The following is an 18,872-nucleotide window of genomic DNA, read 5'->3' as shown; positions in this document are numbered from 1 at the left end:
TCTGGATACCCATGTTGGATCCCACATGCTCCTCGGTGATCTCATCGGATGAACCACGATGTCGAGGATTCACGCAATCCCGTATACAATTCCCTTTGTCAATCGGTACGTTACTTGCCCGAGATTCGATCGTCGGTATCCCAATACCTCGTTCAATCTCGTTACCGGCAAGTCACTTTACTCGTACCGTAATGCATGATCCCATGACCAGACACTTGGTCACTTTGAGCTCATTATGATGATGCATTACCGAGTGGGCCTAGAGATACCTCTCCGTCATACGGAGTGACAAATCCCAGTCTTGATCCGTGTCAACTCAACAGACACTTTCGGAGATACCTGTAGTATACCTTTATAGTCACCCAGTTACGTTGTGACGTTTGGTACACGCAAAGCACTCCTACGGTATTCGGGAGTTACACGATCTCATGGTCTAAGGAAAAGATACTTGACATTGGAAAAACTCTAGCAAACGAACTATACGATCTTGTGCTATGTTTACGATTGGGTCTTGTCCATCACATCATTCTCCTAATGATGTGATCTCGTTATCAATGACATCCAATGTCCATAGTCAGGAAACCATGACTATCTGTTGATCAACGAGCTAGTCAACTAGAGGCTTACTAGGGACATGTTGGTGTCTATGTATTCACACATGTATTACGATTTCCGGATAACACAATTATAGCATAAATAAAAGACAATTATCATGAATAAGGAAATATAATAATAATCATTTTTATTATTGCCTCTAGGGCATATTTCCAACACTGCCTGCCTCCCTTTCAAAGTTGGTACCGGCTGATCGATTGCGAGTTAGCAGCCACGACCGCACGAGCGTCAATTCCGCTCCAAGCTCCTCCTGCTCAACCGCGCGTGGATGTCGGGTTTCAATCTCTTCCGGTTGCGGCCGTTGGCAGAGCTTTTGCCGGAGGTCGAGGGCCCCGCGGAGGCTGTTCCTTTCCGGCGGAAGGCGGCCTACACCGCCGGCTCGCTCCTCGTCCTCCTGGCGGGCAGCCAGCTCCCGCTCTATGGGATCGACCACAGCCGGGCCGGGGCTGCCGACGACCCGCTCTACTGGGTCCACACGGCCTACGCGGCCAACCGCGGAACCGCCATGTCCCTCGGCGTCTACCCCCTCCTCATGTCTGAGTTGAGCACCCACCTCCTCCTGGGGTCAGGAGCCATTAATCCCCTCCCTGAAAACCGCCTTCTCATGTGAGCACACTACATACTCTGCCTGCTTAACTATATGGATATTGCATGCTTGTTCTAAGCTTTTTACGTGGACTGCAGGACCGGAGGGCTGAAGAAGGCGCTCGGGGTGTTGTTCTCCGCCGCGATCCCGGTCCGCGACGTGCTATCCGCGACCTACTTGGGCGTCGGGGGCGCGATCCTCGTCGCGCTGCAGATCTCCATTGGAAGCGTCGTTCTCATTTATCTCGACGACGCTCTTAGAAAGGGCTATGGCCTCCTTTCCGGCATCCCGTTATTCACCGCCGCCAATGTTTGGTAAGAATCAATACGGCCGGACTCAAACTCGGCGATCATATCAATTTTGCTAAGTCTCAGTCGACTAAGACTTCGTTATATCTAAGTCGATGCTATATTTGTTTGATCTTGCATGGAGATTTGTATAAAAAATTCTTTTCAGTTTTTCTTTTTTCTTCTTATATACTATATCACTTGACTGAGACTTGGTTAAGTCCCAGTCGACTGAGACCTATCCACACCCTTTTCATATAGCTATTTTTGTTGGATTTGTAACTAATTATTGCGTGTGTATATGTACGTTCTTCAGCGCAACTCTTTTTTGGAGAGCCTTCAGAGACGGCGCACATGGAAACCTCGCGGCGACGTTTGCCTTCTTTCTGCTTGTGTGCGGATTGCGAGGCTTGCATGTCGCGTTGCCACTGACAGATGATGCGCCTGCTGCTAGGTTTCAGTCCAACTACAGCATCAGCATATCCTACCTCGCCTATGCCCCCATCATCTTCCAAGCCACGCTTGTTGCATGCACATATACATTCTCAGAGGTGAGTATCTTGCACGATTCACATTTTTATCAGTCTATTAGTCCCGTAGTATGTCACTGCCTTGTGGTTGTGGCCGGATGAGTAAAATTTATGGATGTTTTGGGTCAATATTTGGTGCAGCAATTATTTACGGTATTTGGCGGAAACAAAATCGTCAATCTGCTCGGCAAGTGGGAGCGATCCAAACGTTTTGCAGGGTTTATTCCAGTAAGCGGGGTCGCCTACTACCTAACTACGCCACCAACGTGAGTACATACATACATAGAAATATTTGTGTCTCTGATCTTCTTAAAACGCTCTTATATTATGGGACGAAGAGAGTATGATGTATTATGATTGAGATCTAACTGTTTCTCTGTGTCCATGAAATGAAGGTTGGCTGATGCAGCAAGAGACCCGGTGCACGCGTGCCTCTACGCCGCCTTACTGCTCATGGGATGCGCCCTCATATCGACGGCCTGGTTTGGACTGTGCCGATACTCAAGGAGGTACGTGTCCCGGTTGGTCGGGGAAAGAGTGACCGTGACGCCTGCGCGGGCCGGCTCGATTCGGCTCAGCCGGTGTAAGGGCCGTGTCGCCATGGTAGCCTTCGTCGTCGGACTCTGTGTCGGCGCGCTGACCCTCCTTGCGGGCTTCATGGGCGTCAGCGGCTCCGGCACTGGAATTATGCTGGCCGTCACCGGCATATACTCTTCCTGCTTGGACGCCAGAGCTTCTTCTGGGATTCACACAATTGGACTCTGATTGAAGGACTCTTGGTTTAGATTGCTTGTCTGATTGTTCAGCTAAGCTAGGGCAATTTTGCTCAAATTTGAAGCCACCCTTACTTTTATGATGCAAATATGTACACGTGCCTTTTATTGAATTTCGTTCACGTTCGGCCACTGCAAACAGGCACTAAGGGCATTTCTAACTGTTCCCCTAAAAGTAGTGAAGTATCTGGTGAAGTAAAAGTGAGTATATATACTCCACTAAGTTTTGACTGAACTTAGCCATTCCTTATATTTAACGGAGTAAAATTTTGTTTTTATAAACTTTGCAATTCTAGTATAAATTGCAACTACATAGTAACACACATATAGAAATTAAACATAAAATTGAATGTTCATGCAAATCACCAATATAGTTTACAACCCGAATTCAAAGTTTACCATCCGAATTATTCAAATTTAAACACGTCGAATGGTTCAAATGTAGCAAAGTAGCATGTGATAGAACAATTAGGACTCGCTAAGACGCTGCAAGTGATGCTCAACTAGATCTTGTAGGAGCTGAGAATGAACTGACGGTTCTCGATCTTGCGATGCTCCTCCAGGAATGTCAGGGTTCTATTCGTATCATATTCTGGCTGAACCGGAGTACCGTTGGTGATGTACTGAAAGTTTTCGGGCATATCTCTCTCGTCTTCAATGATCTGTTATGCAATATGATGCAACAAGTCATGATCCGCCATAGAACCTTGGAATTCCAGTACTCGACAGGGCCATGAACGCAAAGCGCTTCTGAAGCACACCCAAGGCTCTCCCAACATCTTTCCTAGCAGCTTCTTGACATTGGGCAAAGTGAATGTTTTTGTTACCTTTTATACGTGAAATTATTTTGACCAAGGTGGCCCATGGTGCCATCGCAAGGTAGTAACCCATCAATAGTCGTGCCTGTTGACCGAGTAGTCACAGGTAGGAGCTTCACCTTTAATAAGCCTATAAAACAGAGGTGATCTTGACAACACATTCAAGTCGTTGTGAGAGGCAGGAAAACCAAAAAATGAATGACATATCCAAAGATCCATAGCATCTGCCTTAAAAATGATCGTTGGATCGTTGCAGTGGCCTTTATACTGACTTTTCCAGCCTATAGGACAATTTTCCATGTCCAATGCATACAGTCAAGTGATCCAATCATCCTTGGTCATCCTCTTGCTTCACTCTTAGTCATCAGCTTCTGGGTGTCTTCCTCAGTTGGTGCTCTCAAGTACTCTAGTCCAAAGACAGCGATCACTGCTTTAGTGAATCTTCGAATAGACTCCAAGATTGTGTCTTCACCAATGTAGACATGGTCATCGATTGCATCGGCCGAACACCCATATGCCAAGACTCGAACGTCTCTCCACATGCATTTTCTTTGAAACTTGAACTAATCATCATATCTCTCAATGGCTTTTGCAATGGTGAGAGGAAGACTTGTATGCATCCGAAAGTGCTGGTGAAAGTACTTCTCCGGATAGGTTGGTTTTATGGCAAAGTAATCTCTCATGATCTTCGCATGACCCTCCGCTCTATCACGATTGATATGTATGCGGCCAAACTTTGATCCTCTCCTCGGCCGCCGAACATCATCATTGAAAATCATGCCTAAAACAATGTCAAAGTCATCGTCTTCTTCTTCCTCTTCGGGCGACGACGAGTCCTCCAAAGCCATCTCCCTCAACATCTTCATCTACAATTCAAACGGCTTGGTTCAATCCAAAGGGCTCAGTTCACAAAGAAACGATAAAAAAAACTCACCTAGCCAATTCGTCGAACACTTGTGATGCGGTGGTGGTGCATCGGCAGGCCAGTGTCATTCTGACCAAACAGGTTGGCGGCGACGAGAGGGAATGACCTACAGCGGTGTGCAGCCAACGCGAGATGCGGCGGCCAGCAGAAAAAGGAAGAAATGAAGCAATCCGGCAAATCAACAAAAATGGCGATGGCGGTTCATCTGATTCCGGCGACAGGGACGGGGGCCAAAAGGGCTGGACGTCGGGCAGAAGGGCGGCGGAGGGTAGGCGAGGCAATGAGGTAGCGGCGGGGCTGGCGGGGGGTCGCCGGGAGTCGCGCCGGCGAAAGTGCAAGTGCAGGGGCGACACGAGGGAGCGGCACGACTTTTACTCAATTTAGGGAGAAAATTGGGGAGAGGAGTAAAATTTTACTCCCTTACGGCGGATAAGGGATCGGCTAGGTGCCGGTTAGAGGAGTAAAACAGAAATTTTACTCCTCTAGCCGGTTATAAGGGATCGGTTAGAAATGTCCTAAACACATTAGCCGTGCGGCATCGTAAGTACAAAAACAACACACTCGCAGGGCTAGTAGTAGCACATATACATTCTTGTCTCGCTGATCAATCAAAGTACAACTGCACCAACCTCAGAATCCAATCAGCCATTGATGTGGCGAATTAGCAATGCATACACGGTAGCAACTCGTTAGTACTATATGTTCTCTCGCCGACAGTCAGACTTCTAGTACAACTAATCTACGCCGGGAGTCCGTCAGTCAGAGTCCAAACGCGCCGGTCCCAGAAGAAGCTCTGGCGTGGAAGCAGGAAGAGTATACGCCGGTGACGGCGAACATGGTTCCGGTGCCGGAACCGGTGACGCGCATGAAGCCCGCCAGGGGGGTCAGAGCGCCGACACAGAGTCCAACGGCGAAGGCCACCATGGCGACACGGCCGTTCCACCGGCTGACGGAAATCGAGTCCGCCTGCGCAGGCGTCACGCTCACTCCGTCCCCAACCAGCCGGGCCACATATCTCTTTGAGTACCGGCGCAGCACGAACCAGGCCGTCGACACATAAGCGCAGCCGCCCAGCAGCAAGGCGGCATAGAGGCATGTGTGTACCGGGTCTCTTGCTACATCAGCCAAGCTGCATTTCATGGACATATATAGAGAAACAGTTAGATCTCAATCACGATCAATAGTTCAGAGACATATTAAGGAGTAGGCAATAATTCTACTCCCTCCGTACCAAAATACAAGACGTTTTTGCAGTTTAAATTTAACTATGAAAACGTCTTACATTTTGATGCAGAGGTAGTATATGGGTACTCACGTTGGTGGTGTGGTTAGGTAGCAGGCGATCCCGCTTACTGGGACAAACCCTCCAAAACTTTTAGATCGTTCCCACTTGCCGAGCAGATTGACCAGCTTGTCCCCGCCAAATTTCATGTATAATTGCTGCAACAAACATTAACCCAAGACGAGAATTTTACTCATCCGGCCAGAGTACATGATGACTACGTACATTGATAAAAGTACGAATCATGCAAGCAAGGTACTCACCTCTGAGAATACATAGGTGCATGAAAGGAGCATGGCTTGGACGAGGATGGGAGCATATGAGAGGTAGGATATGTCAATGCTGTAGTTGGCCTGAAACCTAGCAGCAGCCTCATCGTCTGGCGATCGCCGTGGCCTTGTCAGTGGCAACGCAGCATGCAAACCTTGTAACCTGCAGACAAGCAGAAAGAAGCCAAACGTCGCCGCAACGTCTCCATGTTTGCCATCCCTGAAGGCCCTCCAGAGAAGAGTTGCACTGAACGTACACATGCATATCAACATATGCAATCATTAATTATGAATCCAACAAAACCAGTAGAGTAACATAGAAGTGTGTGTAGAAACAAAATATCAGAGTAAGCATGTATTCTTACCAAACATTGGCGGCGGTGCACAATGGAATGCCAGAAAGGAGGCCGTAGCCCTTTCTGAGGGCCTCGTCAAGATAAATGACGATGGCGCTTCCAACGAAAACCTGAAGCCAGATGAGGATCGAGGCCCCCGCGCTCCAGTGCCTCGCGGATAGCACGTGGCCGACTGGCACGGCAGCGGAGATCAGTACCCCCGGCACCTTCTGCAGCCCGTTCCTGCAGCACATGTGAAAAGTTCAGAATCAGTAGGATGCATCCATCTAAGCTGGGGAGAATTTGGTCAGGATACTTACAGGAGAAGGCGATTTTCAGGGATGGGGTTAACGACCCTTAACCCCAGGAGGAGGTGAGAGGCCGCCTCGGACACGAGGAGCGGGAACACGCCCAAGGCCATGAAGCAAAAAGATCAAATACAAACGAAATAAATCAAAATAAATAGTTCAATTTCGTTATTACAACTCAAACAAATAGTTTATCATTCAATACAACAAATAGTTCAACGATGCAACAAATAGTTCAACAATACAATATCGAACGCACAAATCATGATGTTCTTTGTCGTCCATTCCATGCCCATCACTCCTCAATGAGATCCTTCTGAAGATCATCATGCGCTGCAGGACGTCGAATGGCATGCATGATAGGAGGCAACAAAACGGGCCACCCTTTCAGCCCTCCGTCGCACTCGCACCGGATGTCCCAAGAGCTCATACTGAGAGTAGTCTACATCTTGACCACGCTCATTCCCGATGATCATGTTATGCATGATCACACAAGCGTGCATGATGTATCAAAGCATTTTTTGATCCCAAAATTTAGCCGGCCCTCTCACGCGGCTGAAGAGGGGGGGTGAGTTGCGAGCGAGTGCGCGAGAGTACAACGCGCGGGAGCGGGCGCAGCAAATAAGCGGTGCGCGATGCAGTTTCGGCCCGCACGCTGAACTACATATGCCGCGCGCGCGGTTTTTGCGCGTCCGCTGGAGCCACTATACCGGTTGCGCGCGCGCGCTAAAATGGGCAATTTTGTGACGCGGCGCTAGTTTAGCGAGGCTGTTGGAGATGCTCTAACAGGGGGCGAAGGCGCGAAGCCGAGTTAGGCCGGGTGGTGGAAATCGAAGACAGGCGCGAAGCCAAGTCCGCTAGGTGGTTATCTAAACCCGAACCGGAATTACCCATCTTGTTTTAGATTGCCCGTACCCGGAATGGATTAGGGCATAGAGGTTACCGGCGGTAGGAGTATGTACAAGCCGGACTTGGCAAATCCGATCCTTACCTTACAGATCGGAAATATGCAAATAAATTCAAATTCATGGTTTAAAAAAATTCATGAATATGTAAAAAATGTTCCGGACTTTCAAAAAACGTTCGCAAACTATGAATATGAAAAAAAAAGTTCACGAACAATGAATTTGGAAAAAATGGACGCCACTTTGAAAAATGTTTGCGAATGATGAATTTGAAAAGAAAGGAAAATATGTTCATGAACTATAAATTTGTATGCTCTCAAACAACAAAAAAGGTTCGCGAATATGGAATAAATGTTCGCAACTTTAAAAAAAGTATTCATGAACGATAAATTGGAAAATATGTTCGCAAACCACAAATATTGTTTGCGAATATGGAAAAAATGTCCATGACTTTAAAAAAAATCACAAATGATGAATTTGAAAGAAAGTTCAGGAACGATGAATTTGGAAAAAATGTATGTGACTTTTAAAAATGTTTGCGAACAATAAATTTTATAAGAAAAGAAAATATGTTCATGAACAATAGATTTGAAAATATGTTTAGGAACAACAAAATGGTCGTGAATATGGAATAAATGTTCACCATTTTTGAAAAGTATTCACGAACGATAAATTTGAAAATATGTTTGTAAACCACAAATATTGTGTGCGAATATGGAAAAAATGTTTGCGAGTTTAAAAAATGCTCACGAAAGATGAATTTGAAAAAGAGTTCATGAACAATGAATTTGGAAAAAATACTTGCAATAATTTATGAAACCATGAATTTGAATTTACTTGGAGCAAAGTGCATTTATCATTTTAACTAGAATTTATTTGCATATTTTTGTCACTGGCCATTACCTTGCATGGCCCCCTATCAGATGTGTCATGGGTCAACGATGCCAGCTGGGGCCCCTGTCCGATGTGTCATGGGTCAACGATGCTAGCTGGCCCCCCCCTGTCCGATATGTCATGGGTCAATTACGCCAGCTGGGGCCCCCTGTCCAATGTGTCATGGGTCAACGATGCCGCTGGCCGGTTAGGCGGGGTCAGACAATTTTTTGACCTGAACGACACATTTACTGCACTTCGACAACCTAAATGCCGATTTTTATAGTTTAAGGACCTACATGATATCTTGAAATAGTTTAGGGACCTACCATGCACTTCACTCATGAGGAGCTAACATATTGCAAATTGCACCATTTCAGTCTCCGAGCATAATCGTTGAGAAGCTAATGATGTTACAAGCTGCAGAATAGTTATAGCGGTGTAAAGCAGATCATGCATTGCCACTTGGAGCAGAGGAGGCATGTCCACCAGAACAACAGAAAAATAGAGGAGCCGTTCAGCTTAGATAGCATGCACTCTGTTTGCACGTATTGGGTTTGATTTTTATCACGAGTTCGCTTTTCGGCCTCAGTGAGATACATTAGCAGAATATTTGTTGTGGCGGCTGCCGTGTTCCACGGCTGTCTTGTGCCGATCACATGTTGTTTGCGTGGAGCAACTAATTGATTTGAGGGGAAACGAGATGGTACCCCAGTTGCATTTCAGAAGAAGAACTGAAAAGGTGATTCAGAGAGGTTTCGCTGTTTAAAGAATGTACAACGCCCTTTCATAACTGCCCAAATTCAACCTGTTAGTGCGACAGCCGGCAAATCCTATTCCTCACATGGTGCGCGAGTTTATACTTTCTCTGTCCTAAAATAAGTGTCTCAAGTTTATACTAGCTTGAGACATTTATTTTGGGATAGAGTAAACAAACGCACGGGGTGAGTGCGTCCTGGGCCAGTCCTTCTCAAGTGTTCATGGGTTTTCTTTTTCTATTCATTTCTTCTTTTATTTTTCCTTTCTCTTTTTATTTGTCATTGATTTTTGTTTTTGTTTTTATACTTTGAGTCATTTTTCGGCAATACATGAACATACGTCCTCATTCTCAAAAAAAAAAAACATACGTCCTCACATGCACGAACAGATTTTTTTAACATCTATAAATATTTTCTTAATAATACATGAACCTTTTATATTTGATATAACTGTTGTTGTACACATGAACATTTTTTGTGAACAACACTTATTTCATACATATGAATATTTATATGTATGTCGTGAACGTATTTTTGCAATTTTTTTGTTTTATCCATTTATTGACACCAATTTTTTAACCCATTAAGAAGAAATATTGAAATAAAAACAAACACAGATATACGAGTATGACTAATAGCATGGCTGGATGACGGAAAATGCAAATGGTGCATGGACACCATGGTGCCCGTTTCAAGAAAATCAATTTCTACAATGTAAAAAATGTTGAAATTTTTTGTAAACACACACACACGCACGTGTATAATATGTACGTGCACATTTTCATATCATTTTATTTTCAGCGTACAAAAAAGACAAATATGTATTTTCAAATGGGATGCTTTGTGTTTGTGTTTGGCCGGATTTTTTTTTACAGCCTGCAAATTATATTTTGTTTCAAAAAATAATTTCATAGGTCCGTAGTGAACACATACAAGTCTCCACAAGAAAATGATTTTTTTTACTTTTAAATATATATTTTTTTTCAAAAAAACGAGCACCATGGTGCCCGTGCACCATAAAGCCACACTCGGCTAGATGACGGCTATTGCAGTTGCCATGTCATATAAGTAAGGTAGACTATTAGACTCGGGAGTGTCGTTTTGACTCTAGGGTGCATATGCTCTTAGATGAACAGTAAATTTAAAACAAAGAGTAGATAATTTTATAGTATTATGATTATTTTTTGTGCATGTTATTGTTAATGTAACAAGCGTGTTTGACAATTTTCATGCGAAACGGGATAGCAATGCTTCCTCGGTGACAAAATTAAGTGTAACATCTGAAGGTAATATTTGGCATTTGACTTGTTTTTCTTTTTTTGCACAGGTCAAAACGCTAAGCCTTTTCCCTAAAAGGCTACAGTCAGCATTTGGGTCTGACGGTGAACACATCTAATTATTTTTCCAAATTTTTAGACATTTGCCAAAAATATTTTGGGTGTGCACGAGCATACGCTCCCAAGAGCTGATTTGGATTTTGGATTAGACTCATACTTTTTCCGACTCACTCTCTTTCTCTTTCTTCATTTTTTTATTACATTTGCATGGGAGCACACATAGAATGAGGGCTGACATGAGATCTCACTCCCCTCTTTTTTCAACGTCTATCTTCTCCATATAGGCAAAAATGTCATGTAAATGTGCTATAAACCCCTTGCTAGGCCTTGTTTGGTAGACGGCTATTAGCAGGTTTCTAAGGGTTTATCCACTTGGGCCTAAGATCTGTAATATTCCTAGATGCGCTACTTTGTACACGAGGATTGTATCGGACCAACCCTAATTCCCCCAAGTGAACCCATTGAAACCCCGCGGAAATGAATCCACAAGTCGATGGGTCATGGATTTTTGCTCGCCACCTCAAGATGAAGGCTTACGAGACCCTTCCTCTTCCCTCCACCTCCATCCGATTGCCTCTAGCGGACGCCCGGTTGGTACCGCCACACTCCTTCCCCAATAGCATCGAGGCCTTCTCTCTGGCATGCTTATCTTCCTCCTTCCTTCCCCTATGCTCCCCTCCCACGCGTACAAAAAATATTTGTTTACAGAAAAAGGATTATGGACGGGAGAAGACTCGGGACAAGAGAAGAAAGTTGGGGATATGGTAAAGGGCAGGGATTCACCAAATCCCCTAAAAGAGAATCAACCTTTGGTTTGATGTCTAGGAGCGTTTGACACTCTCTATGCCTTATTATGGTGGGAAAATTCCACAAGTTCATCAACAACGCAAAAAGTCAACAAATTTTAGTATGAGAGATAAAGGCGGTTAGACAACTTATAAAGTTAAAAAAACGTGGTTTTGAGTTCTTGCTAGTTTTTTGTATGAAATTCAGGTTAGGTGAATGCACTTAATAATCGGAAAAGATTGAATCAAAATACCATTTCTTAACTGATTGATATTGTCTTTGTATAAGAACTATAAAATTCCGAATGATCCAAATGGGCACTTGTTTGTTTTATCTCTAGGTAATAATAAAGGGCGCTATTGCTTCTGGCGGTATGTCACTGAAATTGTCCCCAGAGTTGCAAAATATTGCCCACCGATGCCATCTATAAGTGATAAGAAAATGTTTCACACAGGGAAATCCCGTCTGGGCCGGCCCATACAGAGGAACCTTCTATATTACGCTTTGCGCGCTGGGAGAAGACACAACTCGCCTATTTGGGCCGACCCATGGCTGGGAGGCCTGTTTTTCAAATTCCGCTTTTTTTTTACTTTTCTGTCTTCTTTTTTTCTACTTTAAATAATTTGGGACTTCAAAATAGTCTCAAAAATTAGAAAAATAAGAATTATGAACTAAAATGTTTAATAATTCATAAATGTTTCTGGATTCAGAAAATTTTCATGATTTTTTAAAAATGTTCGTATATTCAAAAAATATGTGCAATTTTTAAAACAAATGCTTAGGAATAAAAAAATGTTCAACATTTTTTAAAAAGTTGTGCATTAAAAATGTTAATGAAATTGAACAAAATTTCTGTCAATTCAAAAAAAGATCATGAATTTAAAAATATCCTAAAATTCAAAAAATGTTTGTCACTTTCTCCCTCTGTACAAAGTCGAGTCACTTATTTTGGGACGGAGGAAGTACAAAATAGTTTATTGATTCGTAAAATGTTCATGATTTAGAAAATGATCATGCATTTCAAAAAAAAAAAATTTAAATAAAGAAATGTTCGTGGATTTCAAAAATTGTTCCAACAATTGCCTAAAAAATCTTCGTAAATTTTAGAAATGTTCACCTATTCAAGAAAAATGTTTTTAAAATGTTCACAGTTTTGAAAAAAAAATCTTTGCACACAGTATTAAATGTTCATGCATTCAAGAAATGTTCATGATTTTAGAAAATGTTAAAAATTTGTAAAAAAGGGTCATGAATTTGAAAAATGTTCACGATTTCAGATATGTTCAGGAGTTTAAAAAAATCATGATTTTTAAAAATTGTTCATGATTTCACGAAAATGAGAGTGGTGTATATCGGTTACGCAGCAAAATATGGTTATGGCCATTGAAGATTATGATTTTTCTTTCATTGCAACGCACGGGGCATTTTGCTAGTATTTTGAGATACAAACTTGGTTTTACTACTTTGGTTGAGCCGAACTTTGGTTCACCCGGCCCACCCCTGTCGGTCGTTGTGCCCTCTGCTCTGGTTGGACCCGGAGTCCCGGACCCAAACTGCCTGGCGTGCTCTTCTCCCAGCCGCCCAGCAACATCGACTCCCCTCGGCGACCCCAACTCCGGCGGCGGCGCTGCAGGTCGAAGCGCGGGTAAGTCGCATCTCGACGTCCACGGACCAATCTCCCCATTCTCTAGACCTCGCGCTGCTGCGCGCCTGCTATGCTGCCTACGTGCCCTTACGCGCGCCTCTTCTCCCGATCCCCAAATCCCCCAACCCTCTTTTTGCAGCAGGAGGCGGCGCGTCTGAGCAGCCGGCGGCCAGCGGAGGAGGAGGGGTCCATAAGGCGGCGTCGCGGTAACCGGTCGGGCGAGCGGCGAACGGACGAAGGCGGCCGGAAGAGGGGGCGCCGGAGCGATGTCGAAGCGGTTGATGGAGCGGATGCTGGGGATGTTCCGGTCGCGGACGCAGGTGGGCGTCGACAGGGCCGGCAACCACTACTTCTCCCGCGTCGAGGAGGTCGACGGCGCCAGTACGTGTCCCCGCGTCCGTCTCTCCCCCTACACTCCTTCCTGTTGTCGATGCGTTCTCTTCTCCCTTGCGACAAGAACCTGCGGTCTCCTCTATGAAAGTGATCCTGATGTGTCCGTGTTTCTGCTTCGTGATGCATTACACAGTGAAAGAGAAGCGGTGGATTGAGTTCAAGGGCGACCGGGACCCGACCACTGTTCCAGGTTACGCCTCCTATCGCTTGTTAGGCCTGTGAGAATCTCTAGTTCTCCAATTTGGCTGGTACCAACAAATGTTTTTTGCAGGCATGTATGGTTTATGGCCTTCATTCTGAGCCAATATAGTCGGATTTGTCAGTGGGTAGACAGCATCTGATAGTTGCGTCGTGCTTGTAGTTGAGTGGATTTGCTGGTTGAATGGACAAAGGAAGAAGGCTCCAACACCAGAGGTAAGGAGTGAGACCGTGCCACTCACATGGTTCTCTGAAAACTTCACATTGATTGTTTACTTCTCCTTGCTTACTTAGTAAGGGAAGCAGCGTGTTCATTGCATCAGATACTGATGTGATGTATTGCTACACTGAGACAGGAATTAGCTGAGCTGGAGGCGAGGCGTGAACGCGTGAAGCAAAATGTTGAACGTATGTATCTGCTGATTCCAACTTCTAACCTCTCTTTTGCTATTGTTCTTAAGCTTCACTCGCTCCACATTATGTGTATTGCTCGTTGATAATGTTACTGTTTAAGTTAAAGCGATAGCTCCCAAACATGTTGTTCTCACATGTCTATGACTTGTATTTTTACGTTTTGCATCATTGTTCGTTAATCTTATGTCATCATTGAGATATGCTACAAAAAGGCACATCAAATGTGTGTGTTAGAGTGAATCAAAGATGTTTGATGACTCTGAAATGCTATGCAGAAGTAATTTGCTTATGCCGCTCATGAGTAATGCCTATTGTTTTTTGGGGTTGCACTCGTTGGAATGCATTAGCATTGTTGTTGTAGTCTGCCTTATGGTTGTTACTGTGTGCGTTTTATGCTAATTCGGTAATTCCCGTTACTTTCACTAGATAGTAAAATGGGAGAATGATGCTCATGGTCAGAGATGTTTGTTATCCTCTTTGATGATAAACCTTTTATTTGTTACTGCTAAATGGGAACTGTGTAATATTTCTTTTTTTACAACAGCTGGTCTATTATTTCTTACATGTATTTACACAGCAATGGCTCTAGAAACAGCGGAGGAACCCCATACCACACACCCGAGCCATTCAAATAACAACCAAGTTTTGCTAACACATGGGTACAACCATTAGCCTCTCTACGACACCATACAACCCGGAATTCAGAAAAGGAAAAACACCTGACTTTTAGCTCTTTAATCAGGTAACATCTCTACGATAGCAGCGTTCTTCAGTTTTCACACCGTTTCGTCCATCTCCGGCACTATCTTATCTAGTTGAGTCGCAACATGACTCCTTTCGCCGCCAACAGCTCTGCAAGCGCTGGATCACACACATAAGGGGGCCCGGAGCTTTTCCTGCAACAAAGGAGCCGTCAATCCTCCTGATAATTACTCCTGCTCTGCCAGCTCCACCACCAATATTAAGCCCTCCGTCCACATTTACCTTCACCCAGCCGTGAGGCGGAGGAAACCATCTCTCAATAGCACATACACTTGAGGAAGCTGGTACCGATTTAAACTGATTCCATTCACCAGCAAGGGAACAAACTCTTTTGGCCACTTTCTTCGGATTTTGCACAGGTTCACCTCTTGAGGCAGCATTCCTCTCCTGCCACAAATCATATAATATTCTAATGTATAAAGAGAGGTCATCCTTTGATAAAACCTGAAATAGGGATATCATCCAGCTCGCCAGGTCTCGGCCTTCTCTGCTCTTTCCCGAGAGTTGTGGCCACTTCTTGTTGCACAGATGCTCCAGCTCCAACGAATTAGGATTCCTCTCTGTAGCAGTAGGGCATGTCATTTGTCAACACCACCTCGGTGGAAAGCATTGGAAGGGGCATCTAACATTGAGCTTGATATTCCTCCTAGCCAATTCAGCTCCGACAGCCACACTCCGTAGGGCAACACGCCATGCCTTGTGAGCATCGGAAGAAGATGATGAAGATCCACCCTTCCTGTCCCATTGAACAATAAAATCATTAAATCTCCTGGCTTTGTATGCGGATTTGACAGAGAAAATACGAACTGATATGTAGTTCCATGCCAGATAGTCGTCTCCTTCCCAATTCCCAATTTGTATATTCATAATGTCATTCACATCCATTTCTGGGGCCAAGAGCCTATTAAAACTGGAGGGAATGGGGTATGAAGCAAAATCACTTGAAAAAATTATCGCCACAAGCAGCCCACCAGTTAGTTGGAATACCGATAGACATTTCAGTTTCTTCAATGTTACATTGACTGCAAACAGGAATAATATGCACTTGAAAATTAGTTTATTATGCTTATGAACAAACTTTAGTTTAGGCCAGCTTCATTTTGTTATGTCCTTGGTATTGGCATAGACTTCCTCCCACTGGCGGAGCGAGCCAGTAGGCAATGGGAGCGAGCCATGTATTTCCTTAACAATAACAAATTTACTAGAGTTCTCAATTTATTTGGTGCATATATGTGTATTATACGTGGGTAGTCAACATTTTTGCAAAAATAATGGGTGTGCATTTGTACACCCAAACACACATGTAGCTCCGCCCATGCTTCCTCCTCAAGTACAAGATATTGCGAACACATGTAGAAATCGGGGATCAGGGAAAAATAACAGAAACGAAGATGGAGATTGGAGATAGAACCTTTCAGTTTTATTTCATAAGTTCTCCGTTATTCATCTCACCAACACTCCTACCACAGCATACAACCAGTTCATCTTCAATACCTTGCTTGAAAGACTCACTCCAGGTCTCCAACCCAAGCACACATTTATGGCCCCCGATCCTGATGGCGTCTTCCTTGTCCCCATTTTCTGTTTCTTGCTCTGTTTACATGCTGTCAGTTACATGCATGTCATTCCAGGCAATGTTCAAAAAAGCGGAAAGCGTAAGCGAAGCGGAAGGCCACAACTTAGAGCAATGGACGCTTAAGCGTTTTTTGAAATTGGCTAGAATTTGACAGATTTTGAATAATATACACAGGAAAATAGGAAACACGGCACATGGGTAATTGAAATAGCATCTAAAATACAGTTCACATCATAGCATATACACATCAGGTTCACATAGCAAGCAAAATAACAACTAAAATGCAGTTCAGTTCAAATAGTCATAACCTAATAGAGATCATGTGGCAGAATTCTGCCAGAATATAAAGGAAATAGTTCCCGAACAGAGCCTAATAATAAGATAAATGACATATTGCCATTATTGCGCAAGCAGACAAGCAAAAGTAGTTCAAAAACAGCCAAATTCTGGCTAAATTTAAGGAAAAAAACGCTTAATCTACCGCTTAGGGCAAAAGCGAAGCGGTTTGCCATCGCTCAGCGCTTAAGCGTCGCTTAAAAACGCTTTCTTGAACACTGATTCCAGGTTTGAAACATATCTGTAGATTCACCCAGTCACATAAAAAACATTTTGGAGCAATGACTAGCCGGTGTGTAATCTGACTTCCTGTTTGTATTTCTAAAATCTGTTTACAAATGTATGCTTACCTACCATTGTCCCAGATGCCTTCTGTCCACTTTGAAGCTTTCATTCTAGTTGCACTGCAATAGAAGATCTTATTCATAAGTTTTTTCTCATCAAGGTCCCCTTATATATTACTCCCTCCGTCCCATAATATAAGAGCGTTTTTCATACTAGTGTAGTGTGAAAAACGCTCTTATATTATGGGACAGAGGGAGTAGTATATAGTTCTACATGTGTGTCATTTCATGGATTTGCTTCACTGATACATTTAATCTATGTCCAATCAAGTTCTTAAAAAGAAAGAAGAAGAGGAAAGAAGGTCTGGTGTCCGACCAGTCAAGACAATTGGTATGTTTTTCATGTCACTCCGTAGGTTCCATTATTTTCTATCAGCGGTTGTATATCCCTTTGGAGTTCCTTCTTGTATGCAACTACTAAATTGTTATACTTGAATCATTGGCTTTGCCCAAAGAGTTTGCAAGAAATAAAATAAGTATTATCATATTGCATTTTCTTTCCTTTTGATTGTTTGCTATTGATGTTCTTCCAAATATAGGGAAAACGGATTCTCCAAATCTGAGAAGTTTTACACAGCAGTTCCCTGGTACATCTGAAGATAAAAAGAAAGGTAACATGGTCTTATTTGCTACTACCTCCATACCAAAAGTTGAACTGCAAAAATGTCTTATAGTTTGGTACAGAGGTAGTATCTGTTATGATTGTGACGTAGTGTAGCTCAAATATGTGCCTTAACATTTCTGTCATTCTGTTTAGAACCTGAGAAGGTGTCTAAGCCCAATGATGTGACTGATGCAGAAGATGCCAGAACAGATAATGACAGGTGTGTTCCGATGCAGAAGTTTTTCTCTAAATGTTGTAATTTGTGTTGAGATGGTATTTGTTCACTAGCCATTTTCGTCTATAATGCCAATCACTGTCTAGCATACGCTACTGTGTTGTTTCTTCAGAGAGCAATGCCTGCCTTTTGTTGTATTATACCTGCCTTCCATAATTCATTCAGTTCTGCAATTGATGGCCTATGAGTATTGTTCAATTGTATGTAAAATGAAGTTGATCTATCTAGTTTTAACCTTTTAGGATTGAAATGGAGTGCGGCATCCTGGCGTATTGAGAACGAGAATTCATTAATATGCTTATATTTCATAGTGAATCTGGCAATATCAATATCTTCTGGGTTTCTAAGTGCAAAGTGCAAACTGTCCCCAACTTTTGGATATTGGAGAAGTATAGAAAGCACGCCCCTTTATACAACATCTGTAGCTAATCTGTGAACTAAAAGAAAAGGTTACAAACTGCTATTATTTCATTTGACTCCGTTGATTTGAATCCATGTTCATTTTGTTTCAGGTCTTCTGAGCCAACAGGTACTGGTGCCAGTTTTAAACCAGGGACTTGGCTGCCACCGTCTTGAATGCCAACCTATAATTGCAGCTGACCAAGTGTCTCTGCTTGAGCTTTTTTTTCGTGGCCTACCTGCTGTCAGTTCTGATAGATTATTCCAAGATTATGTCCCTTAACCATTTTGATACAAGAAATGGGGAATTTTGTATTTTGTGTAACACCATATGCCTGCCAATTGATAAAGTTCAGTGAGGTCGCACCTCACTAAGCAACACTGGCACTCTCTCTTTTGGTTTTCTTTTTCTGAAGTCTTCGGTGCTAGTTTTGATAGCAAAAAGTTTGGAAGACAACTAATCATGCTTCTTTTATGGAGTTAGAGGTCTGCTTTTTGTTTGCATGGTGTAACAACTGAAATTGGTGCAATATTACTGTCTAAGATGCAAAGTTACATGTAAACTTGTTTGTTAGGTAG

General features: G+C 43.4%; 3 protein-coding genes across 4 annotated transcripts; 2 read left to right on the top strand and 1 right to left on the bottom strand.

Moving 5' to 3' along the window:
• Positions 1-883: 883 nt before the first annotated feature.
• Positions 884-2,783, top strand: LOC123101432 (protein transport protein Sec61 subunit alpha-like). Its single transcript, XM_044522889.1, has 5 exons — positions 884-1,179; positions 1,300-1,515; positions 1,805-2,039; positions 2,160-2,284; positions 2,414-2,783. Exons 1-5 carry the CDS (start codon positions 884-886, stop codon positions 2,781-2,783), a joined length of 1,242 nt encoding a protein of 413 aa, XP_044378824.1.
• Positions 2,784-5,293: 2,510 nt separating this feature from the next.
• Positions 5,294-6,841, bottom strand: LOC123101431 (protein transport protein Sec61 subunit alpha-like). The gene is made up of 5 exons (XM_044522888.1): positions 6,741-6,841; positions 6,451-6,663; positions 6,080-6,332; positions 5,850-5,974; positions 5,294-5,663 (listed from the first exon to the last, which is right to left on the bottom strand). The coding sequence occupies exons 1-5, from the start codon at positions 6,839-6,841 to the stop codon at positions 5,294-5,296; spliced, it is 1,062 nt and encodes a 353-aa protein (XP_044378823.1).
• A 6,047-nt stretch (positions 6,842-12,888) lies between these two features.
• LOC123104256 (NADH dehydrogenase [ubiquinone] 1 alpha subcomplex assembly factor 2) lies at positions 12,889-18,863 on the top strand. 2 transcript variants are annotated; one of them, XM_044526040.1, is made up of 9 exons: positions 12,889-13,032; positions 13,175-13,413; positions 13,559-13,615; positions 13,787-13,839; positions 13,980-14,031; positions 17,327-17,386; positions 17,595-17,666; positions 17,813-17,879; positions 18,407-18,863. In XM_044526040.1, the coding sequence occupies exons 2-9, from the start codon at positions 13,299-13,301 to the stop codon at positions 18,468-18,470; spliced, it is 540 nt and encodes a 179-aa protein (XP_044381975.1). In that variant the 5' UTR covers positions 12,889-13,032; positions 13,175-13,298; the 3' UTR covers positions 18,471-18,863. The 2 variants fall into 2 exon arrangements, with proteins under 2 accessions (XP_044381975.1, XP_044381974.1); XM_044526039.1 differs by having other exon boundaries at positions 13,172-13,413.
• The last annotated feature ends 9 nt before the right edge of the window (positions 18,864-18,872 follow it).

Source organism: Triticum aestivum, chromosome 5A (assembly GCF_018294505.1).
Source record: "Triticum aestivum cultivar Chinese Spring chromosome 5A, IWGSC CS RefSeq v2.1, whole genome shotgun sequence".
NCBI lineage: Eukaryota > Viridiplantae > Streptophyta > Magnoliopsida > Poales > Poaceae > Triticum > Triticum aestivum.
The sequence above is the reverse complement of the archived record's forward strand: the minus strand, read 5'-3'. Positions and strand labels throughout refer to the sequence as shown.

Bases quoted from the DNA above. Each gene is read 5' to 3' on its own strand.
- LOC123101432 (XM_044522889.1), top strand. From the start codon at position 884: ATGTCGGGTTTCAATCTCTTCCGGTTGCGGCCGTTGGCAGAGCTTTTG. The intron at 1,516-1,804 runs GTAAGAATCAAT...TACGTTCTTCAG, and splicing joins TTCACCGCCGCCAATGTTTG to CGCAACTCTTTTTTGGAGAG. The intron at 2,285-2,413 runs GTGAGTACATAC...CATGAAATGAAG, and splicing joins TACCTAACTACGCCACCAAC to GTTGGCTGATGCAGCAAGAG.
- LOC123101431 (XM_044522888.1), bottom strand. From the start codon at position 6,841: ATGGCCTTGGGCGTGTTCCCGCTCCTCGTGTCCGAGGCGGCCTCTCAC. The intron at 6,664-6,740 runs GTAAGTATCCTG...CATGTGCTGCAG, and splicing joins CCTGAAAATCGCCTTCTCCT to GAACGGGCTGCAGAAGGTGC. The intron at 5,664-5,849 runs GTGAGTACCCAT...CATGAAATGCAG, and splicing joins TACCTAACCACACCACCAAC to CTTGGCTGATGTAGCAAGAG.
- LOC123104256 (XM_044526040.1), top strand. From the start codon at position 13,299: ATGTCGAAGCGGTTGATGGAGCGGATGCTGGGGATGTTCCGGTCGCGG. The intron at 17,387-17,594 runs GTATGTTTTTCA...TTCCAAATATAG, and splicing joins CCGACCAGTCAAGACAATTG to GGAAAACGGATTCTCCAAAT. The intron at 17,667-17,812 runs GTAACATGGTCT...CATTCTGTTTAG, and splicing joins ATCTGAAGATAAAAAGAAAG to AACCTGAGAAGGTGTCTAAG.